At 32.4% G+C, this 25518-nt stretch overlaps 2 protein-coding genes across 5 annotated transcripts; both read left to right on the forward strand.

Moving 5' to 3' along the window:
* Positions 1-246: 246 nt before the first annotated feature.
* Positions 247-4527, forward strand: LOC145594692 (pectin acetylesterase 8-like). The gene is made up of 13 exons (XM_081651030.1): positions 247-483; positions 670-782; positions 1085-1167; positions 1587-1716; positions 1837-1916; positions 2026-2112; positions 2201-2325; positions 2418-2478; positions 2585-2638; positions 2725-2802; positions 3372-3477; positions 3647-3792; positions 4116-4527. Exons 1-13 carry the CDS (start codon positions 455-457, stop codon positions 4221-4223), a joined length of 1200 nt encoding a protein of 399 aa, XP_081507156.1. The 5' UTR covers positions 247-454; the 3' UTR covers positions 4224-4527.
* Positions 4528-6754: 2227 nt separating this feature from the next.
* Positions 6755-11017, forward strand: LOC145581343 (pectin acetylesterase 8-like). Of its 4 annotated transcripts, none has more exons than XM_081638373.1 (14): positions 6755-6859; positions 7628-7749; positions 7985-8067; positions 8277-8406; positions 8490-8569; positions 8662-8748; positions 8848-8972; positions 9066-9126; positions 9228-9281; positions 9372-9449; positions 9695-9800; positions 9891-10036; positions 10147-10299; positions 10827-11017. In XM_081638373.1, the coding sequence occupies exons 2-14, from the start codon at positions 7629-7631 to the stop codon at positions 10911-10913; spliced, it is 1311 nt and encodes a 436-aa protein (XP_081494499.1). In that variant the 5' UTR covers positions 6755-6859; position 7628; the 3' UTR covers positions 10914-11017. The 4 variants fall into 4 exon arrangements, with proteins under 4 accessions (XP_081494499.1, XP_081494494.1, XP_081494491.1 ...); XM_081638368.1 differs by having other exon boundaries at positions 6766-6906; XM_081638365.1 differs by lacking the exon at positions 6755-6859 and having other exon boundaries at positions 7580-7749.
* The last annotated feature ends 14501 nt before the right edge of the window (positions 11018-25518 follow it).

Below are 25518 nucleotides of genomic sequence, written 5' to 3' on the forward strand. Positions count from 1 at the left end.
TTTAACCAACATTCGTAAAAAGTTGATTTCTATATTTTGTACACCTTTTTTCAAAATAACAGGGTAATCACTAATCATAGTTTAAGTAATAGTTAGCCCTACAAAGAGATATAGCCAATACATCCTTCTTAAATATCCCAATGAAGTAAATGCAAACAAATGTCAACCAATACAGTATAAAAACCAATTTGAAAACACTGTATATATAAGTAACATTTTATTTATTTTTAACACACTTCTAAGTCAGAAAAAAGCTAATAAATATTTGACTTTTTCCTATAAAACAGATTATGTAATTTTACATCTTTGATTCTTGTCTTCTCAGCTAAAAACCAATAGCTATTAGCTACTTTAACTTTATGCAAAGAAAAGAACTTCTCTATTTTCTTTTTTTGTATTATTATTCTAGGCAACTTCCTTTTATAGTGAGCACTACAAGTTCCTTTAAGCTCCAATGGCTTCATTAAGCAAACCTCATTTCAGGTACTTTTTCTACCTTAATTTTAGACTAAGTATTTTAGCTAATTTAGTAATTTTCTTCTCAAAAATTTATTTTTATAATATTAGTAAAGCTTAAATTTCCTTTGAAATTGATTCTGTATAGATTTCATTTTGGTTTAAATTTTGATTGTAAATATTAACAAGTTTTGTGTTTTTGTTGTGAAACAGGATGTGTTATTCAATATGGTTTCAGTTTCTAGTTTGTGTTCTAATGTTGTTGGGAGTGAATGGTTTTCAAGTTCCAATAACTTTTGTTCAAGATGCTGTTACTAAAGGAGGTGGTAAGTCATAAGTGAATTTACTGTCTTTTGTTCTAGCTTTACTAAACTAGTAAAGTCGTAGTTACCGACTTACTGCTATAGTAATATTGCCGATGTGTGTCACTTTAAGACGATTGGCTAAGGGATTTAGCATTGGCTCTTTTTTTCAAAATCTTTCCTCTCGATACTAAGAGGAAAGTAAGAGCCCGCGAGGGTGACATTGTAAGGTGGTGTTATTGTTATACAAAAGGTTTTTTTTTTTTTTTTTTTTTTTTTTTTTTAACATAAAGCAAAATATATGAGAAAGTTGTAACTTTATGCAGTTTGCTTGGATGGGAGTCCACCAGCTTACCATTTTGACAAGGGATTTGGAGCTGGTGTTGATAACTGGTTGATTCATATGGAGGTATGTACCCTTTTATTAATTTATATGGTAATTATCTATTTACATATATAAAAAAGGGAAAAAAAAAAAAAAAAAAACCATTTTATATACAATATCACTATTTCAACATGCATAGTGTTCTAGAGGTTTAGATGCACGCAACCTTGTTACTACAAGACCTTTGAATTACTACTAGTAAGATGTACTAGAATCGTGCTATGGAGCACAACAGGATGATGATGAGACAGATTAAAAGAATAATTACTTGTGCAAAATCATGATTTTGAAGGTTTAGATGCACGCAACCTTAATGTCTTATACCATTAGCTACAACAAGGCCACTAATTCATTTTAATTGTAACAATGTGCTATAATACATGACACAATGTATGTAATAAGATGTTTGGTGTAGTATATGTAATTTCTCTTGGTTTGGCTAGGGAGGAGCATGGTGCAACAATGCAACGACTTGCCTAGAGCGTACCAAAACTCGTCTAGGCTCGTCTAAGTTAATGACAAAACAATATACTTTCTCCGGGATACTAAGCAATCAGGCAAAGTACAGCCCTGGTACTATATGTTCAATTCCTATTAACATTCATATAGATTGTTGTATAATTTTCTTGACACTGCTTCTATTATGGTTAATAACTTAATAATTATTCTAAGACGCGTTGTTTTGATTGCTAGACTTCTATAATTGGAATCGAATTAAGATTCGGTACTGTGATGGATCATCTTACACAGGAGATATTGAAGCTGTTGATCCAGTATGTAAATTCTAAAACTTCAACTATATCATTGTCCAGGCTTACTTATGATGTATAATTCGTATTTTGTAACAATTTAATTTGAATTTTTTCGATGTTATATGAGCAGAAGGCTAAAGTTTACTACAGAGGAGCTAGACTTTTGAGGGCAATTTTGGATGAGTTATTAGCTAAAGGAATGAAGAATGCTAAAAATGTATGATTTTTCCATTGATTTTGACATTTTTTGCATTATAATTACTAATACTTCAAGAAACTTACACTAAAAAATCTTGTAAATGCAGGCAATTTTTGGTGGGTGCTCTGCTGGTGGACTAGGTGCTATACTGCAATGTGATAACTTCCGAGCTATGCTACCTTCCGGTGCCAAAGTGAAATGTTTCTCTGATGCCGGTTTCTTCATTAACGCGTATGATTCTTGAAATCTCCTTAACCATTTCACATCTGTTTTCTGAATTTTTTTTCTGAAAACTGACTACTGAAATTGGTCATTTTTTACAGCAAGGATATCTCTGGAGCATCACATATTCAAGAAGTATTTGCTGATGTTGTCACTACACATGTATTATTCTCTCCATCCCTAAGTTTGCTAAACAGATTAATCTTGAATTTTGTAAAAAAATTTCTTAAACCTTTTGATATAATCTTATTGTTTGTTTTTATGTTAGGGATCTGCGAAAAACTTGCCTACATCCTGCACCTCTAAATTCGATCCTAAACTCGTAAGCACAATTGATTTTGGTTAAGCAAGGTATTAGCTTTTGTATTTCTGATAAAAGGACTTAAGAATCAACCATTTTGCGTGCAGTGCTTCTTCCCTGAGTATGCTGCAAGGGGGATCCAAACACCGCTGTTTTTACTGAATGCAGCCTATGATTCATGGCAGGTTTGCTCATATATACTTCGTATTTTTTTAATACTCCTCATCTGTATTCTAATTGTGAAAGGTACACTTGGGAGACAAAATAAAATCGTAAATGTTGCACAAAATCCATTTGATGTGATCATGTTTGAAAGTCATTTTGAAATGTACTATAATTGTAAACTTTTATGCTGAGCTAATAATTGAACAAGGACATGTGCTATAAAGTAGAAATCAAAAGCATCCTATACACTTTGTTACGAAAAAGACTGAATTGATCTATTTATGGAATTGTAAATCTGTATGATAATAACTTCTCCAAACCATGTTTTCGAAGGATTTCTAATGTAGGAAGATAGGTGAAAGTAGCAACTACCTAAAACAAGTACAACGTTCATATGCATTGCCTTAGAAAGAACGTCTTAATATATAAGTTTCATAAAGAATAACTGTATAAGTACATATAAGAGCTAGTGAAGCTCAGTTCACACCAAAATAAGTTTGAACAAGGGACTTTAGTTCAGACTATCATAGATTATAAGGTGAAAAAGGAAGCCAAAGTCATTGAATTCATGATGATTTTACTGCTGCAGATAAAGAATACGTTGGCACCAGGTGTTGCTGATCGTCATGGGACATGGCGCGACTGTAAGGCTGATATACTCAAGTGTTCAGACAGTCAGCTCCAAACAATGCATGGTAAGTAACTCAGATATAAATATTCGATAAAAATTGGAACAAACTCGAATATTAAAAACCAAGAGATGTAGAGAGAGATAAGCATGCAGATTAAACTCAATTATGATGGACTGCAGATTATTTTATAGATGGACACAATTATAAACTTGAACTTTGTACAATGTTTCAGGCTTTAGGCAAAACTTCCTAGCCGCGTTATCATCCCTCGGCAACTCACCCTCTAGAGGGTGGTATATCAACTCTTGCTACAGCCATTGCCAATCAGGAACCCAAGAGACATGGCTAAGGAATGATTCTCCCTTGTTAGATGGCACGGTATGATGAGACTCGATCAGACTCCCCTGTTTCTATATAATCTCATAGTCTAAAACTAACTAATAGTCACCTATATTATTAAGGATGGTAAAACAAAATTCAATAAAATGATGGTTTATTGGTTTTTTGTTCTTGCATAAGAAAAGGTAAGGAGAAATAGACATAACATAGCTATTAATCTATTATACATGGTATATTAGAAGTTAGGATAATGTGACAACTAATTTTGGACAGAGTGAGTACGTAATTCTCATTTAATAATGCTTCATACAATAGTTCACCGTAACATTTTTCACAACCTTATTTATGTTACATTCTTGCAGACTATTGCAAAAGCAGTGGGTGACTGGTTCTATGATCGGAAACCATTTCAGAAGATCGATTGCCCCTACCCTTGTGACAAAACTTGTCACAACCGTGTATTCGAGTAACTTATATATGGAATTATCTCTTCTTTTGGATACAACTCCATGGAACAAGAAGTTATACAAAACACGACATATTTCATCAAAATCATGTATGCATAAACATGTCCAATATATGTATCAATTAATTAAGCCAATCATGCATAGTTTTTGGTAAGTAAGGCAACTAAGCTGTATTATACGTGAAATTGTCTTGTAATTGTATACTTAAGTTAATTATCATTCATCATAGATGTACCACTCACTAAACATTTGATCTATTTGGATTTATATTATACAAGTATGAATAAATGGATTTAATTGTATTTCATACTCAAATTCACTCAATTCGTGAAAGGATTGGCATTACAACAGACTTTATCATAAAATAATAAAAAATTGTTAAGAATTTAAAAGGAACAAAGGTGGTACAAGTTTTTAAGTTGAATTTGGATTCATCAATGTAGAGGTAATTCTTAAATTTTTAAGAGTACATCATTTGTGAATGGTGTGACACTTTTTTGAAGAAATTTTGAGAAAGACACTTGTTAATAAGGTATTTTATTTGTAAAAAAAAGTATTAAATAAAAATATCTAATCTAATCTAAAGTCCATAATAATTAGGTGTCAAAAATAGCTTTATAGTGCTTTCATCAAGTTGTATTAGGCAATTCAATGGAAAGAATTGTATCAAAAGTCCTTTTTTTTTTTTTTCCTTGAAGATGTTTAATGCTATAAAAACAAGGCACATGGTTCTTTGAAAGGAGATATGATGTAGATGTATCCCAAACTTGAGTATCCAATTAGTTCACTACTTACATATCTACAGCATTAATGCTTGAATAATGCTCATATGATTGACACTAGGTAAATAGTGATGGTGATAGTGATTGTAATGGTGTGGTGTGTAATTAGATGTATTTGATCAAGTTGAACATTAAGAAAAGCAAGTAGTAAAGGCAATAGTGATTAGTTGGGGTTTTTTTTTTTTTTTTTTTTTTTTTTTTTTTTTTTTTTTGTATAGAATATTGACGTTGTGGACCTTACTGCTATCTTTATCAAGTTGTTATCGTTGTTTACATTTGGTGTAACTATTTTCTATTATTTCTCCTATACTTATCTTACCACTGTATCTAGTCATAATTTGTATCTTGTTGATGTTTCTTGAGGCGTAGTACTTCCTCATACACGATAAATATCCAATAATGTAACAGTTTGTTATTACCTTCATTTAAACTTGCCTATCTCAAATGACTATAGCTAGAGATGACTAATTTCAAATGAAGTTAGTGTTACAATAAAACTCCAATTAAATTTAATTGTACTTTATGATTTACAAGTGATTTTGGCCTTAAAATGCAGTGGTTGAAACTGCAACTTGAACTGACTTAATTTAGTTAGGATTTAGTTAAAATGTCACCACTTAGATATGATATGAGAAGGACCCCACATAAGGGTTGGCCCATAAAACATAGGTTGGTCATATAAAACTTGGTGAACCAACTGGCAGATATCAGATTTCCAATATGCCCATATATCACGCATTTATTGGTGCTTCTATGCTATGCATGTTTTGTTAATTTTGTTGGGTGCTATAATGTCAAAAGGCATAATCACCATTTAACAAATTGATGATTATCTAATACTATTTGATCCACCTTGTTGTATTGTTGTTTATCTTGCTTATATTGTGGGGTTTTAACCAAACATTATAGTTTTTATTTGAGTTTAACAAAATCACTAATTATAGCTTTAATTGATGGTGGGAAACACCAAAAATATCTTAGTGATAAGTCAATTATTATCTTAATTTTTTTTTTTTAATTTTTTTTAACGGATCTTAATCTTTGTTTAGACTTAAAAATTTATCCCAAAAAATGAGATATCTTATTTGATTTTGTAAATCGAATTGAATATGTAGTATATAATGTTCTTATCGCGCGGTTTAATATGTGTTGTTGCCTTGGCAAGATAAACACATTTATTTAGCTGTAAATATAAGAAATTATTCTATTACTTCTAATCCAAAATACGAAAAAAAAAAAAAAATGTTATATAAAATGTTGTATCTCATGCCTTAAATTTATGGATTACTCCTACAATGTTTTTGTACTCCTTACTTTCGAAAGCTACATAATGTATCTTCACTAATAGCTATATATGGATCCATTAATTCTTATCATTAGACTAAAGTACTATTACGTCATTAGTATTACTTATATACATGAATAAGGTAAGAGCGGCTTATATCACAACCGTAAAATAAAGTAGAAAAAAAAAGCGCAAATCCATTACTTAGGCACATACATCATGTATCTATACTTAATTGTTTGACGGAGGCTAATATTCCCTTCCCATTGAAAAAGGAATAAATGTCTCAACATAGGGTTTTACCACTTTTTGCACCAAAATTCAAACCCAAACTATACTCATGTTATCGTCTTACGTTTCAACCTTACAAAGGAAAAATAAAGAAAAAGTGTTGCACTGATTCCATTTCTAACCCAATGTCTCTTTCTTATTTTGGTACACGATCTTTCTCTCTCTTTCTCTTTCTCCTTTCTCTTTCTCTCTCCTATTGGAATTGGCTTATTGCCAAAGCTTCCGCCGTTTCCAACTTCATTATATATACTTAACCCTTTTCAATCGTATTTACCCATTTGGTAATCACAATTATTATTATTCCTCTGTTTTTTTCACGACATTCAAGGTATATTTATCATTACTATATACTAATCATCTATATACTGCCATATCTTCTGTCTTTTACCATAAAGTTTCAATCTTTCCTTTGTTGTTATTAGCATTTTTGTGGGAAATTTCTGGGTTTTATAATGTTGGATTTTGGATGATATTGGGTTTAGGTAAATTACAGAATTGGTTAAGAATATTGAGTTGTTTCTACAATGTGAAAACAACCAAATTCTTTAAAATAGGTTTGTTGGTTGTTTTGGGATTCAGTGATGAATGTTTTGATTTCATGATTTGTCTTCTTCTTAATTTCTTTACTTTGTCGATGGGAATGGGCTATGTACATTTTTAGGCTATTTTATTGGTAGACTCATGGCCGAATCAGCCCAACTATAGCGGGTTTGGGTAAAAATTCTGGTTCGGAGATTGGCCCAACCTAGCTGACCACTTGGCCCCTCGACGAGCTTTTTTTAAGAAAGTTCGACTTGACCCATGATCACCTCTGTCATTTTGTTACTATGTATTCAAGTTATGTGTCATGAAGTTATTTACTGACAGTGTGGAAATTAAGGAATTTCAATACCACATTGATTATGTGAAATATTGATTTTGTCAGTTCTACTGTTGCAAGTCACATCCCCTTTTTCTGGGAGTAGCCTTTTTTTAAAAAAAAAAAAGAAAAAAAATTTATTTTATTTTATAGTTATATTAATCTGGCAATGTCTATTTTTAATGTGCAGAATGACCTTCAGAACAATCCAACAATGGATGAAGCTTCTAATATTCATGGGTGTATTTCTGAAAACAGAAAGTTTATATGTTGGAATTACAAAAGTCAGAAGTGCAGTGGCTAAAGGAGCTGGTGAGTAGCATGGTACAAGTTGTGTTACGTGACACACCCTTTGTTCGGAATTAATTGTCATACTTTCCGAGTATAATTTGAGTATATTCATTGGAGGCAGTATAATTTGTTAAATTTGGATAAGAATTATATATATGACCCCTTCAAATGCTGCATTAATATTAAGTGGCTATTATTATTTCTTGTTGTTATGGTTGTACAATCTAATTTATGTGTTAAATGTAATGTTATGCAGTTTGTTTAGATGGTAGTGCCCCTGCATACCACCTAGATAGAGGACATGGATCTGGGGTTAATAATTGGTTGGTTCATGTTGAGGTTAGTCCTACTATATATTAGTGAGTTTTCCTAGTAACATTTTTAATAAATTCAACTCTAGAAAACTCAATTTAATGAGGTTATATTATGATTTTATAGGCTTAGTGTATAATTTTGAGGTAAAATGTGTCTTGTTAAAACAGGAACACCTTGTCTTTATATTATGGATTTGTTTGCATGATTTATCAGCTTTGAATTTGCTTATTCAGGGAGGAGGTTGGTGTAACAATATCACAACATGCCTCGAACGAAAGTACTCTCACTTGGGTTCATCCTGGAAAATGGAAAAGCAGCTTGCATTTTCTGGAATTTTGGGCAATAATCCAATGTTTAATCCAGGTTTCACCAATTCTCGTGTAATGAATTATAGTCCATAATTTTGTTTAAAGCTTGAACTTACTCAAAAATTGTTTATTTTTCAGATTTTTATAATTGGAACAGAGTTAAAATTCGATACTGTGATGGTGCCTCATTTACAGGAGACGTCGAAGCTGTCAATTCTGTAAATTTATTTCCTAACATATCTTTGGTTTATGCTTTCATTTCTACATGAATTTGTTGATGAATTCCCTTTCTAATTTCTTTTGGTTGTAGATTACTAAGCTTCACTTTCGCGGAGCTAGAATTTGGCATGCTGTCATTGAGGATTTGTTACTGAAGGGAATGAAAAATGCTAAAAATGTATGTCTCTATGTATGGTTAAGCTTAAGTGTTTTCCTAGCTTCTTTTGCGTTACATACACGTGTTTGTCGTGACTGCTGAAAAAAGTTGCTGCATTAGGCTATTCTTTCTGGGTGTTCAGCTGGTGGATTGACTTCCATTTTACATTGTGATAGCTTTCGAGCTCATCTCCCTGTGAATGCTAGGGTAAAGTGCCTCTCAGATGCTGGCTATTTTATCAACGTGTAAGCAAACAATGCCTTTACAAAAACTGTTTTTCCTTTCTTGTCCTGCCTACTGGTTGATTTCGCTGACACACTCCATGTTTGATGTAACAGAAAAGATGTCTCCGGAGCATCACATATCGCTTCATATTTTGATCAAATAGTCAAATTACATGTACACTACTACTTTCTTAAGAATTGATCCTCTCAATGTTAATAGCTGTGCATTATTTCTGCCTTTTCTTCTGAGTTCTGACTCTCTACTTATTTGAGCAGGGTTCAGCAAGGACTTTGCCTGCATCTTGCACCAGGACTTTAAGACCTGATTTGGTAAGTTCAGGTTTTTGGTTACCTCTAGTCTTCAAGCCATGATTGCTTCTCTTCTTCAGTCTTTTTTGATGCATGGAATTGGTGTTTCAGTGCTTCTTCCCACAATACATGGCAAAAAAGATCAAGACACCACTCTTTATACTAAATGCAGCATATGATAGATGGCAGGTTAGTTGATACTTGTATCTTTCTCTAAATTAGAAAAAACTGCCTAAAAAAAATGTCTTAACTGTTGTGATATCATTCTTGTACTTGCCTGTCCTCTTTGATTGTCGCAAACTTTAACCTGTTAACATGCAGTATGATCATAACCTCGTTTGGTAATTAGAAGTTAAGAAATAGAATCATCTGGTTTCACTTTTATAGTTAAAAATTCCGACCTTGACTGATCAAAGTGTCTCTATTTTGTTCAGATAAAGAACATTTTGGCACCCGTTGTAGCTGATCCTCAAGGCTTCTGGTCTGACTGCAAGATTGACATAAAGAATTGCTCAACCAATCAGCTTACTGTCATGCAAGGTTCACAGAACTCAACAATATTGCTCTTCCTTAAATTGAATCATATATTACACCTGTACATTCTTTTGACATTATTGCTTGTTTCATCAGATTTTAGGTCCGAGTTCTTAACTGCTCTTAGTAAACTGGGAAAGTCACCATCTAGAGGATTGTTCATAAATTCGTGTTACGCCCACTGCCAGACAGAATTGCAGGAAACATGGTTCAGTCATGACTCCCCTGCTTTGCACAAAACGGTATAAACTCAGTGGTTTATTTTTTTCTAATGCAAATGTTATTTGCTAACATAATGAAGAATTACAAAACAGGGGACTGAAGTTAGTCTTATGTCAATTATGCTTTGCAGAGAATAGCAAAGGCGGTTGCAGACTGGTTTTACGACAGGAGACGACTTCAGATGATAGACTGTCCATACCCTTGTGATCATAGTTGCCATGATCGGATTTTTGAGCCAGACGAACCACATCATCACCATCATCATCAACAACAACAACAAAAAGTATAGTTATTTCTACCCAGCTAAAACACATTCATATTATTTGTTAGGTGGTAAGAATTGGATCAATATATATAGGAATTACATTTCTTCAATTGAATGAAAAGTATAATATAGGTACAAAGAAAATATATTTTTGAACACAATTCATTGTTTGCCAAGAAATTTTTGGCGTTTTTTTTTCTTTCTTTAATGAAAATATGTAATAATAATTCATTATACATTTATATACAATATATACACTCATTTTACATACAAAAGCTTAATAATACAAGAACAATCATTTCGGTATGAGTTTTGATGGTCAAGAAAAATCTTTATTATTTATATACTCCCGTACTTGTATATAATTGAAAAAATAATACCGAGTACATTCATAAAGCTTTACATTTGCGCGTTCTAAACCAATACAAAGTATATGCGACCATTATCCTAGACAAAAGATCAGAATATGTTACATGCATGCTAGATTAAGTTGGTACACTAATTAAGCTTTGATTTGAAGTTTGACATCACATACACATGCACAGGGCGAAGGTGAAAAACGATGGAGATATATGTTGCTCGAGAAATTACTTCTTGTTCTATGTTTATTTGGCTATGTAACCATTTTTTAGATGGAAGTTTTTATTAGGCTTTGTAAATGATATGGCTCACATGCAATATACTAGTGATACCGTTTTTGCTGATAATATTACTTTATTTATTTATTTATTTATTTTGAAAACATTACTTCATTTTTTTAGTTGTATGTCATCCAATAGTTATAACAATATAATCAGGCCATTTAACAAAAAAGTTGCAGAACAACAGGATTACATGCAATTTTCAACACCAATTAAGTTGTGAATTTAAATTCTTACTACTAGATCAATTCTTGCTCGATATACTACTTGAGTAATCGAGGAGTGAATTCATACACAATGGCAACAAAAATAAACCGGTGTTTCTATTCTATTTCCATTGACAGATACTGATAGAACCAAAAACAGATTTCAATTATATAGTAGTGGTAGTAGTAGTTTTTGTTGAGGAAATACAAGTTAATATGGTGATAAACTTGGATTGTTTATCGCATGGCAAAAGTGTAATAAACTTGCCTTGGATTCCGTGAAAAGAGAATAAACAATTATTTTTTACCTGCTTTTCAACTAATGTGGTCCTCCTTACGTGAAAAGGCGTAAGACGGAAAATACCAACGTGAACTGCTACTCCACGCAAGTTAACTCAAGGTTTGAGTTAACTAATCAGTACAAAATTAAAAATTTAAAAAAAAAAAAAATTCAGGTGGAGTTAAATTAAACAGTATAAAAAAGGAAAAAAAAATGTAAAGAGGATTGAGACGTCTTCCCCAATCGCATTAATATTTCATCCCAAATTAACAACATTTACGACTAATTGCTCAAATTGACTCCAATTTCAAGGAATTTAGTCAATTGCTAACACATTTTATAATACATGCAGCCTTGTCAATAGTCTTCGTCTTCCCCAATTGCTATTAGATTTTACCTTACCTTTCCTACCCCAAATCAATGATGATAAAATATTCCCCAACCCAGGCTGCATGTATAAAATTAAAAGGCTTATCGTAGCTCGAACAATCAAGAATTAAAACCGTAGCTCAAACAATCAAGAATTAAAAGGCTTACTGTAGGGAATAATTTCAAGCCTTTAAAATCCCACTAGCTTGAACCCCACTGTGATCATACACTAAAGTACGGTGGCGTCCAAAAGGGAAGAAGATAGAGCAAAAGAGTCGCCAACAAGTTTTTAAGGAACTTGTAAACCGTTCACGAGGTGAAGGTTACACCCCTTAACGATCCAAGAGATCGTCAACTCCATAAGGTCATGAACCAAAATAGGGTTCGGGGATGAAGGTACAAATCCAACCTAAAAGAGATTGAACATGCCCTAATAATAGGCCTCTACTTTATTCTGCTCGTATTCATGTGCGCTTTCTGACTAACATACAATCAATAGAATTAACCCTAAACCTGTTTAATCTATGTTGGTTGAATTTAATGCACAAACAAACTATTATTGGCGATCACTTGAATTATAATCACAGTTAACCCTAAACAAGATTATTAATTATCTTATTAAGCGTGATTGCAAATACCAATTCCCTTTAACATGCAATAAAGGTGATCAAGCAATAAATAAATATCAAGCAATATAATAAATAATCAATATCATTAATAAAAATAATATCAATCATAATCATAATCATGTTCATGTTAATATTAAAGCATAATAAAAATAGCAAGATCCTAGGCATGATACTAACAAGATTAATAACAAACCCTAGCATGTCACTAAGCAATAAAAATCAAACCTTTAACCCTAACATGATACTAACAATCATAAATATTAGGAAGAAAATAAAAGACATCATACTTTTAATCATACTTGATATTAGAGTTACCCTAGACACGATACTAGGAAGATCAAAACGCCCTAACATAACATTAGGAATCATAATAACAACCTAAGCATGATTTCTACATCATAATATCAATTAAAACCAATAAAGTACTTACGTGGATGCCTCGTACCTCTTTCTAATAACAAAATACACACGTTAGTAACTTCAAGGAAAATAATAATCAAAACAATTAAATTAAATAATTGAAAGAGAGATTTGGGACCAAACCCTCAGAAATTAAAACCTTTCACGTCTAGGGCGAAGGCAACTTCGAATATGGCTAGGCGTATCAAGATCTAATGAATGCGGAATTTTGTATATGAGAAAACAAAGTTTTAGAAAAGAAAGAATGAACGATTTTAAGAAGAGAATTGAAGATTCTTGGTGAATGAATATTGATCATCCGTCCATGAAAACGGAGTTTTTGATACGATATTTATAGAGAAAATCATCCAAAAAAGATAATTTATCAAAACAGAGTCTGAAGACCACAAAACCACTTTGGCGCCAGACCTGGCTCATTGGCGCCAGGTCCAGTGGCTAGCGCCAGGCGCCAATGCTGGCGTCTGGCGCCAATCCTGGTTCCAGGCGCCAAGGCCTGGGGTTGGACGCCAAATCGGCTTTCAACGCGTTTTCGAAAATCTGATAAACTTACCGTACTGGAAGATAAAATAATATAATTTCAGTCGAAAATGCTATTTGATCTAATTAAAACTCTGAAGAATCCTAATTGAATTAAGAATGATAAGAACCTTCTAGAATGTTCTAGAAGACTAAAACCATTCCTAATTGCATTAGGAATGATAAATTATATTAGGCCCTCCCCTAGATCATTAGGCCGTACTTAAAACTCAAACCGGGCCCAGTTCCGTAAATTGGCCATAACTTCCTCAATATTCATCGGAATTGGGCTTATAATATATCGTTGGAAAGGTCTTTGCAAGCCCCATCCAACTACACCACTATTGGACCCATATCATGGACCAACCAAACTGGATTGGCTGTTTTCTTAAAATAAAGTTTTCAAAAACAGAGAGAAGAGAAAAGAAAAGAAATAAAACTTTCCGCAACACTAGACCTTTCCACACTTTCGTTTCATTCGATTATGATTCGACGTGAAAGGTACTCATCACTGGGTTTGGTTTTGGGGAGACACAAATGGGTGTCTACACTTACCTTACCTTTTCCAGGCGCGCCGAAGAGGAAACACAAATTAAAACCTTTAATCCAGAAATCGAAAAGCACAACAACTTCAATGGAGAAGGAAGACAAACCTTTCCCTTAAGGGTTAACCATGCCCTAATTTCTCTAATTTTCCTAGGGTTTTTCGTTTGATTCGGCGGCGAAGCCGCCGGATATTCGCCGCCGGAAAGGTGAAATGTAATACCCCGTATTTTTATGTATTTTTATAAAGTATTTAAATATTAATAAAATGTATTGTCAAGGGCTCAAGTATTTTAATTAAATATTTTAAAGGGTTAAAGTATTTTAAATATAAAGCTTAAAAGTAAAATATGTTTCGGGCCAAACGTTTATTAATTATTGGGCAATGTAAATTATTCCTACATACTCTTATTGGAATAACACATTCCAAAACCCATAACTTAAGCCCTATCCCATAACTTAAGCCCACATTTTTATAAGCCCAAATTTAACCCTACACTTCCTACTCTATAAATACCCCATGAATCCCCAAAAATTTCCCACACAAAAAGGTTAGTCTTATTTTCTCTCTCCTTTGTTTTATTAATTTGTGTAATTATAATTATTGATTTATAGGTTTTGATTTTATTGTTTGAAATTAATTTAATTAGTATCAAATTGTATTTTGATGATTAAACTTTATAATTTTCAGATTTTGTAAATTTTATAACCTAGGGTTTTTAATTATTGAAAATCATGATTTTAGGGTTTTTATGAATAATTGATTTAGGGCTTTTATAGTAATGATGTTTTGAAATTTTGGTGATTATAACTACTTATTAGTTTAACTTAATTCCAGATTTATTTTGAACACGCAAATTCATGTTTTAATAATTAGATTTCCGTTCGTTAATATTAATCTCGTTTTAATCCCGATCAGGTACTAAACTCCTCCGATTATGATAAAAAAAAAAAAAAAAAAGTAATGTTTTTCGAGTGGAAACAACGTTTTAAGAAAGACTCACTACCTTTGGTAGTGAGCCCCACCCTCTCGTGGCCAAATTCAGCCTCTAAATACGATTTTCGAGCAGTTTTTAATTTTTAACGAAGTTTTTTTTTTATGCTTTAAATTTTATCTTTGAGTTTAAAAGGGGTAAGAGATAATTTAATGTTTCTATGGATAATTCAAGTATAAAGATGTATTTTGATGAAGTTTTAAAGGATTTTTGATTAGTTTAAAATGTTGGAATTTTATTTAAAGTAATATAATTGTGATTTTTAATAAAAGGGTGTGATTATCCATTAAAAAGAAGTTTAATTAGGGGTTTTTAAATAATTTTCAGATTATTATAAGTTATTTAAAGTGAGTTTAAGTTGCTGGAAATTGTGTATACAAGGGTAATTAATATAGTATTATTGTCCCTTTATGTAGGAGACTTGGTTCATTCGAGAATTGTTGTAGAGTACTCGGTTATTTTAAGAGCTTATTTGAGGTACGTACGCGTACTTAACATATTTTGATGATGTAGAATCATGCTAGGTTTGATTTCAATCAATTACAAGTAGTATCATGCTAAGGTTTATGTATGGAATTGTGAATTTATGGTGTTTGTGATTGAATTGGGAAGCATGAATTATTTGTGATGGTTATAGATTGGAAGATTATATTTTGGGCATGTTGTGTTTGAACCACATTTTTATTTATGGCATGTTAGAAGGCATGATTAATTAAACTACATATTTAATTGTGTTTGGAATATTGAAAAGGAATTTTATTATGGTTCAAATAATTTTTATTGATACTTTAAGCATGAGGAAGGAGCTATATAAGTGTCTATGTACATAAGGAATAAATTGTATGTTGGTGCCTTTGTGCACTTAAGGTGTTTTTAACACCGAGGGATAGGATTTTTGTCGCATTATGCGTTTAAGGCGTCTTTGACACTGAGGTAGAATTAAAAAGGGTTCAACAATAAATAATATGTGGTCACTAATTATTCAAGAATTAAATTGGTATGTTTGTTTGATTGAATAATTATTGTTGATTGACTTATTATGCTTTGAGAGTCATCACCCAATCTAATAATATGTAAATAACGTAAAGTGAAAGAGATTACGCACCAAAACTCTTGGAACGTATATACCTTGAGTATGAACAATGAGGGAAGTTATGGGGTTTTATATTTAACCATAACTTCCAATGGAGTACAGGACGCTGTATATTCTTTTTTATTATTATTTATTATTATGCGCAGGAATTCCGCCACCTTTGTGTGGTTTTGTCGCTGGCACAGTTAGCTCCCATGCTAGTTAACCTCAAATTTATTTGGGGGAGGTTAATAGGTGGAAACCCGTTCGATGCGTAATCAATGCAAAATGAATTAATTAGGGTCTAGTCATTTTGTTGTGTTGATTGGTGTGTTTGTGAACAGGTGCAATGAGGTAAGTGTGTGTTGATAGATGAAAGCATGTTAGTGTGGCTATCTTACGCTTATGTACTCAGCTTTGCTGATTGTGTGTGTTTGTGTTTTTGGCCATGTCTTTATCTTCGCCTTATGATGACCCATTTTTAATGGAGAGTAGTGGAAACAAGTAGAGATAAACTTTTCAGGTATTGAAGCATGATCATGATGGGGCATGAGTGAAGAGTGAATCCTATTAGTTTTCATTAGATTACAATGTGTTTTATGCTTTATTTATTTATGATATATTATGTGTGGACTAACATAAAGGTTTGATTTGGGAACGGTTTTTGAATAAGGGCCTTTTATGGTTCCAAGTTGTAGTTTGATTTTATTTGACTTGTTCGTTTGGTTTTAAACTTTATTTTCGTTTGGTTGACTTCGGGTTGACTTGTTAAATCGGTTTTTAATTTTGAGTCTTCCGCTGTGTATCTTTGATGGTTGCCTTAGCCGTTTTCACGGTGGCGTTAATATCTTAGATATTCCTATTTAAATTTTTAAACAGGGCAAAACAGGTATTTTAAAAAAAAAGGAATTTCTAGGGTGTTACATGAAATATGGTGAAGAAGATAGGGGACAACGAGTTACCGAGTAATGTCAAGCATTCAAGCATGGAGCCATGGAGTATTGTAGTCGACCCAGGAATTCGCGGATGTTGGTTGCTAGTTGCAAGTTTGCAACAGTGAATCTATTTAACTATGGTTAACAAATGAGGCTGACGACGTTTGAAAGGACAATATTCCCTGTGAGAAGCAAAAGACCTTGGCACCCCTGACTAAAGGCGCGAAAAGACCATTACGCCCTGTGATAAACGGCTCATGTTTATCACCGATATTAACCTGGGCCTGCTCGTTTTTGTTTGTTGGTATAGGAAAAATTAGCTAAAGAAGGATGTAATGTTTGGCTATGATTTCGCCATCAAAGGTAAAGCACTTGCCACCAACAAGAGTAACGAGCACCTCTTGAGGAGAAGTACGTTGGACTCTGAATAGAATGAACTGAAGATTGGTCTTGAGTGGTTGATTGTCCTCTTTATAAGTACAGGAGTTAGCCAAGCACAAAACATTGTTGCCCAAATGAAGCATGTTAAGGAATTCAGCAATGCAATAGGGGGCAGGAAAATACTCAGAGTAAGCGAGCTTCAACCAAGTTTTGCTGGTCAGATCATAGGCAGTAAGACAATCGGGTTATTTCTGCCTATGAAAATAAATAACATCGTCGAGCAAGGTGGTGGCCTGAGACCAGGGCCAGAAATCATGTGCGAGACAATTCCAAGTAGGCGAAGTAGCAGTAGCAGGATAAAAGGAAAAGAGGGCAGAAATACACTTGACATGCATAACAAGCCTATGATTGTTTTCATCAGGAATGACAGGATCAGACACGTCTAGATATTTGACGACAGGCTGAAGAGGGTAATGCGTTGCAGAGGATGGTAGGAAAGGCAAGTCCTTCCACTCTCCAACTTGAGGATCAAACACCTGTACAAGAAGCCCTACTCCTGATTCTGTAAAGGTATATATTTTACCCTCAAGCACGGCACAACACGGAACAAAGCGAGGATTCAGCATACACCAACGTTAACTCGTGTTTTTCAGGCACTGACCACTATTTTTCTCTCATGTGCGTGTCACGTGCCTCCTACTTTTCTAATCACACCCCTCTTCCTAAATCCACTCTATTTTCCTTCCAATTTATAAATAAACTAAACCAATAACCGCTGACATCATCACTTTTTAAAATTGTACACATGTCAAGCTGTTGTAAAAAATTTTCCCGCATAAATCAATTGTTGATATCATATTTTTATTAAATTTTTTACCTTAATTTTTTTTAACCTTAAATTATAACAATATTTTTGTAAGACTATTATTATTATTATTTGTGGGGTGGAGGATAAGTCCGAATTGCATTGTCTCCGGGATAGTGTGATAACTAGATTGATTTGGGATTGTTGTGCCATAAAAGTAGAGGTGAATGGCTTTTTCTCGGTGTTCGCGGACTGGGCTCAGGCTTGCTTAGCTCGACTTAAGGAGGCTGATTATGGTTTGTAAATAAACTAAAGGAACAACCGCTGACATCATATTGTCCACGTGGCAGCTTTATAAGAAATATTTTCCCGCCTAAATAAAAATCTGATGTCGTTATATTTTCTTTGGTTTCAAATTTCAAATTTAATTTCTCCTCCTCTCAATTTATCTATACTTTTTAATTTATTTATTTTTCTTCTATCACCAACTATTGTTATATAATCATCTTTCCCTTATACTTTATCGAACAAAATACTTTGATGTATATATTTTTTCTATTTTCCTTTGTATATTACAAGTTTAAAATCATTTTTTATTTTCTTAATTAAAATCGTATACAAGTATTAAAAATCTAACTTTTATGTATATGCTTAAATTTTAATATCCAGTTTGTTCTTCAAAATTAATTTTATAAAATTAGCATTCACAACTAATGGTTATGTCTCAATAATTTTTCTAATACGTAAAAATACATAAAATATGTACTCTATATTTCAAATAAATCCGTGTATCGCACGGGACTAATCTAGTTAAATAACAAAGGGCAACACTGACAAAGTAACAACTATAACACTAACCGAGTAACCCTATGATGGTTGGCTACACACATATAAAATTAGTACCAAAGTCTATATTAAAAATGAAAATTATATTTTTTTTTCTTATAGGGTGGTACATATTACTCCCTCTGTCCCCGAAAGAACGACCCTTTCGGGTTGATTTCGCGGGTATTAATAAAGTTAAATAAAAAGAAGTAATAGTATATTGGAAAGATAAATTTAATGGGGTTTACAAAAATGTAGAGAGATAATAATAAAATTATATGGAAAAACAAATTTTTATATGGGAAAGCTAATTTTGCACAAATATTGTTGCAAATTGGTGGGTATTTTAATGTTAATGGGTCATTCTTTTTTGGGATTAAAATTAAACCAAATGGGTCGTTCTTTTGGGGACGGAGGGAGTATTATTTTTAAAAACCTACATAGGATTTATGACCTATCCTATAGTCTAAGCCCTATCTTTTGAACAAATCTAGTGTTTTTTTGGCCACTTTGGATTGCATGTTAATGTGATAAATAGATCTGGATATCCATACCACATGCATGTATGTAGACATGGTATACTAAAAATTTTGCATCATATACCTAGCACTATCAATAAATGACGAAGATAAGACAATCCGTAATCCTTTAGATTAGGGATCAATGTCTCCTTTTCAAAAATGCATCAACAAAATTCTTTTACAATTATGACCTCAATTGTTTTTGATGTTTTCGAATGTAGTTAAATCTACTAGCCTCGATCATGGTGTAGACATCAGCCAAAAACTGCTCAAATAACTTTCTTGACATCAATAATATTATAGCTAAAATATTCTCGCATACTCAATCTCTGCTTTTTGTTGGAAGAACTACTTCCATTATTATCCCTTAACAGAATTTCTACCCTATAACCATCATTGTCCTCAAAAAGTATAATTAATTAACATCCTTTGACCTTTTTTTTTTATTTTTTATTTTTTTTTACTAAATTGGAATATAAAGTTGACTAATATATGTAGAATAGAAGTTTTTATTAGCTAAAACGATTATTACTCCCTCCATCATTTTATTACAGTCTCATTTCTCTTTATTATTATGTGAGTAATAATGTTAGAAATTGGACTATAATAAAAAGACAGAGGGAGTATATAATAATAAATATTTTCTTAATTCATTAAAAAATTCTAAATTCTTCATAAACGGTAAAGTTTTTTTATAATTATTTATAATTGACCATTATTATAGAAAAGTAGAGAAACCGATATTCTTTTATGCACTAAACTGTACTAATTAAAGATGGTTTATAATTTTAGGAAAATTTGAATTTTGGTACCTTGAATATGGGGGTAATTGAATTTTAGTACCCATCTAAAATTTTATTTTAAATTGGTACCTCCAAAGTGTAACTTTATAGGTTTTGGTACCTCCGTCCATGTTCCGTTAAGTTTTCCGTTAGTGGGGTCCATTATCTAATTATTTAATAATTTAAATTATTAAAAAAACATTTTTAAAATAAAAAACTTATAAAATAAAAAAAAAAAACCACTAGCCACGCTTCCCTCCTTATTCCGGCCAACGGCGACCACCAAGCCACGGCAGCTGCCGCCGCGACTAGGCACGAAGCCCAGCCACAGCAGCTGCCGCCGCGGCCAAGCAGGGGTGCCAATAAACCCACCATCCACGAACCCAAGAACCCCAAAAACCCACCACCCACGAACCCCAAAACCCACCATATCCCACCACCCACGAACCCCCGAAACCCACAACCCCACCACCCACGAACCCCTAAACCCACCACCCACAACCCACGAACCCAGAAACCCACCACTCTACCACCCACGAACCCCGAAACCCATCACCCACAACCCAGAAATTTAACCCTAAAACCCTAAAAATTGATTTGGGGGAAAGGGGTGATGTCGAGGCAGCCAACAGTGAGAAAGAGGAGGGAAATCGGCGACGGGAAAGGGACGGGGTTTTCGATGTGGTGGTTTTCAGATCAGGTGGGTGGGGGGTGGCGTCGTCGCGGGGAGGTAGGGCTGGTGGGGGGGTGGCGTCGTCGCGGGGAGGCAGGTGCTGGTGGGGGGGGTGGCGTCGGCGCGGGGAGGCAGGGCTGGGTGGCGGGGAGGCACGGCTGGGTGGCGGGGTACTATTATTTTTTTTAAGTTTTTTTTTAATTATTTTTTAAGTTTTTTTTAATTAAATGTTTTTTCTTTTTTTTTAATAAATTAAATTATTAAATAATTAGATAATGGGACCCACTAACGGCAAAGTTGACAAAATGCTAACGGAGGTACTGATATCTATAGTTTATTCATTTTTGAGGTACCAATTTAAAATAAAATTTTAGATGGGTACTAAAATTCAATTACCCCCATTTTCGAGGTACCGAAATCCAAATTTTCCATAATTTTATATACATGTGTTTTTTTTAGTATATATATAGGGTAAAAATATCTTATGCAATCTATTATGCATTAAACTAATACAAATCAAAATAGATTACATTATTTAATTATTTGTACCACAAAATTAATAACTTTTCATTTCTTATCGTAATCATCTAAAGGGTATTAATTTTGCTAGTGTAGCAAAATTGAGTTAAGAAATGGAAAATTTTGCTATGATCACATTCTAAAAAATTACAGTAGCAAAATTGAGCTAAAAAAATTGTAAATTAACCCAAATCCTACCACCAACCCAACCCAAATTTCCGCCGCTATTTCTTTGATTCTGGCCACCAATCCCTTCCTCTTCCCGACTTCGACCACTTATCATTTTCATATTTCCTATCTCAACCATTAAATTTTTGGGAGGATGGCTAGAAAGATCAAAAAAGAGAGGTGGGAAACGAGGTGGACAATCAGGTGCCTCAAAAAAAATGGGTGGACAATCAGGGTTTGTCCACTCTTGAGTCTTGATACAATATTTAATATTTATTTATTTATATATTACTTTTTAAGTGTATCGATAAAGATGTCAAATGTGAGTGAAGAAGTTTGGATGATAGTTGAACGTTTTTCACATGTTGATTGATTGTCTGAATATTATTGCAACAACCCTTTTTAATTTCTCTGTAATAAATTTGAATAGTGGTAATAATTTGGATTGTTGCTAAGTAATGAGTTGTCAATTCAATGTATGAGTCCTTGTTTGGTTGCAAAAGATTAGGGGAAATTGAGACAACTTCGAGTGGTTAGGTTCTAATAAGTGAAATTCACTCAGAATATTTATGTAATAACTATCTACTATAGAGACTTTCGATTTACTAGTATGATGATATTCATTTTTTAAGAATACTTGAAATATGATAAGCTCTTAATTATATATATTCTGGGTTCAAGATATTAAAAGTTGTTGGAACTTACCTATTTATTGTAGTGTTGTTTTAAAAATGAAGTGAAGATAAAAGATTTCGCTAGTTTCGGCAATTAAAAAAAATTGTTAATAATTGGTGGAACTTAATTAAATTAGATTAAACCCCGTGCAATGCACGGTTGTTAAATAATCTAATGACAATAAATTTTACCAAAAATAATGGATATAAATATTATAAATAGACTTAGTAGTAAAAAATTTGAAATATTGTGAAAGAAATTAATTAAACATGTAATAGTTACAATGGGCAATTTGATATTTAAGGGCATTTATTTTAGATTTTATACAAACTAAAAGTCATAATTTAATTACAATAAGTTTTTTTTTAGTAAGTGGTTTTCGATGGAAAACTTTTTATAATATTTTGTCAAGTGTTCTCTAAGTTTTTCCTTTAGTATAATGTAATTGATTGATAAGTTTTTTTTAGTAAGTGGTTTTGGAGGAAAAACTTTGTATAATATTTTGCCAAGTGTTCTCTAAATTTCGCCTTTAGTATAATGTAATTGATTATATGGCTTGGTAATTCTATACTTAAAAATTTCGCATGCGATAATATGTTAAAAGGAGTATTGGTAAATGTACACTTTTATTTTTACATAAAGAGGTGAAGTATATGGCTTCCCAACTGTAATCCCCACAATTTTGTGAAATTTTTTAATTATATTTTATTATAATTATACGTATATTATTATAATTATGTATTTGTATAGATTATTTAAATATAAATTAATCAAAGATTTATGTAGTATATACTAGATGAAGCCCGTGCAATGCACATTTTGTTTGAATTTTTAAAAATAATTTTTTAATTTTATTTATGTGCTAAAATTGGTTATATATTTAGAGAAAATTCTCATTCGCCAATTTTGCTTACGTGGTATTTGAATTGTTTAATTATAAAAGATTTTAATACTCTCTTATTTAATTGGCTACTATTAAAATTTATAATCCCACGTGGCGCATTAAGAATAACAATAATACTTAATGACAACAATTTAAAGTCTTGGTTATTATTACTAAAAGTTATAATTCTACGCAACGCATTAAGAATAACAATAATACTATAATGACAACAATTCAAAGTCTACCAATCCTTAAAAAACGTTTCTACAACCTATATTATTTCTTATAGTACTTTACTTCGTCAAAGACGTTTTATAAAAATCAACTTTATCCCATGTGGCCGACCCCACTCGGGAAATAAGACTTTGATTAATTGAACTTTAATTTGGTCCAATTGCTCAATTTGGAGCTCAGTATTAATTGTTTAATTTCCAACTCAATTAAAGTATTTTTGACGATATATTTGATCTTTGTAAAATAAAAAAATATTAGCATTATTGGCAAAAGAGAAACCTACAAAATACAGTACAAAAAAAAAAACCAAAAAAAAATGCACTCAATATCACTTTCATACCTATTTAAGAAGCCATTGATGAACTTTAACGTAGAGGTCAAGAGACTTTATTTATATTATTGTTATGTTGATAATTGAATGAACAAATGTGGTATAAAACCAATTTATATATATGGAGGAATGAACAAATGTGGTATAAAACTTATTTATATATATGTGTAATATATTATATATTTCCCCCGTTCTGTTAATATTGCAACAAGGAGGAAATTACGCATTCCGAAACACATTTTATGTGCTAAATATCTGTAATTGTGTAAGAGTAAAAATTATAAAAAGTTGATATTGTGAAAGTATTATATGAGACGAATCCAACAAGATCCCACTTGACTATATATTGCTTAACGTATAACTCATATTATATGGTCAAACAAGAGTGATGAATAGTGCAAAAAGTCCATTGTTGCAATATTAATAGAACGGAGGAAGTATAATATATAATATAAATTTGTTTAGGATTTTAAGTCATTATGAAAGTTTTTATAATTATTTTTATTAATAATTTATAAAATAAATTCATTTACATGTGATTACGAGATAGTTTTTTACTCTCTTTTGACCTTTAATATCCTAAATGTGGTACAAAACCTATTTTTCAACCAAACATAGAAAATACTTAACTTTGTTATGGTTGCCTTTGCTTTCTACTCCCTTTTGATTATATTTTAATTTCTATTATAACTAATTTGCATATTTACAAACATATAATTTTGACCTTTAATATCTGAAATATACATTTGTAAAAGTTAAACAGGATGTTTATAAACTACCAAGTGACAGGATTTGAGAATCTAACAATTTTCACGTGATCATGTTTTTTCTTTTGTTTCAGGTGCAGAAGAGTCCCTTGTAGTAATTTCCAAACGTGGCGTGAATTTCCTATTAATTGGACACACCGGTGAGTCAACGAATCTCTTAATTGCTTTTCAATACCTTGTATTTCCATTTCGAATGCTTTTTTGTGCTTTAGCTGAAAGCATATTGAACCACAAGTGTTTTTATTAAATATGGATCCTATTGTAATTTGATTTCTCCATGACTCCAAGTGTATTATATATACATATAATTATATGAAATTACTGCTCATTTAAAATATATGTAATGGATCGCCAATTCCATTTTTCCAAAATAGTTTGGCATTCTCATTGCTCTTTTTTTCATTTCAGGATGACGGCAACCAACTAATTTTATAGATCTTTGTCAATTTCGTAGTGCTGATATGTTTCGTGTTGGTTTGCAGGAGCTGGTAAATCAAAAGCACTTAAAAAATACTGTATAAAAGTTAAAAGCAACCGAGGATAGAAATAGAGAAAGCCAGTAAGACCCTTTCTCAAAGAATGACATATTTTATTGAATTTTGTTGAATACATATTTATTGAATTTTATATTTTAGGATTTTTTTGAAAATAACACCACAAATTTTACAAAAAAACGGATTATAACACCACAATTTTTCGAATTTGTATCATAACACCACAAAAAAATCCAAAAATTGGATTTCACCACCATGTAACGGATTCTTTGATGAAATCCGTTAATGGGGTCCGTACAAGACACGTGTCAAGTGGTTTAAATAAATATTAAAAAAAAAACCTAACCTAGCCATCCCACCACCTCTGCACCACCTGCCTCAACCGGCAACCGCCGCCGGTATCTACTACCCCAACAAAATCCGACGAAACTAAAGCCTTTGACCGCCGATCAACCACTTCGCCACCTCTCCCTCCCCGAAAACCACCTTAAGCCCTCCAAACCACCGCAAAAACCATCCCTAACCGCCGCAAAATCCACCCCCATTTCCTGATCTGCCGCGAAATCCACACCC

The sequence above is a fragment of the Chenopodium album genome, chromosome 2 (genome assembly GCF_948465745.1).
Source record: "Chenopodium album chromosome 2, dcCheAlbu1.1, whole genome shotgun sequence".
Taxonomy (NCBI): domain Eukaryota; kingdom Viridiplantae; phylum Streptophyta; class Magnoliopsida; order Caryophyllales; family Amaranthaceae; genus Chenopodium; species Chenopodium album.

Coding starts and splice junctions, on each gene's coding strand:
- LOC145581343 (XM_081638365.1), top strand. CDS start 7,620: ATGTGCAGAATGACCTTCAGAACAATCCAACAATGGATGAAGCTTCTA. Junction 8,407..8,489: donor TAATCCAATGTTTAATCCAG/GTTTCACCAATT, acceptor TTTATTTTTCAG/ATTTTTATAATTGGAACAGA. Junction 9,127..9,227: donor ATCAAATAGTCAAATTACAT/GTACACTACTAC, acceptor TTATTTGAGCAG/GGTTCAGCAAGGACTTTGCC.
- LOC145594692 (XM_081651030.1), top strand. CDS start 455: ATGGCTTCATTAAGCAAACCTCATTTCAG. Junction 2,113..2,200: donor GAATGAAGAATGCTAAAAAT/GTATGATTTTTC, acceptor TTGTAAATGCAG/GCAATTTTTGGTGGGTGCTC. Junction 2,479..2,584: donor CTGATGTTGTCACTACACAT/GTATTATTCTCT, acceptor TTTTTATGTTAG/GGATCTGCGAAAAACTTGCC.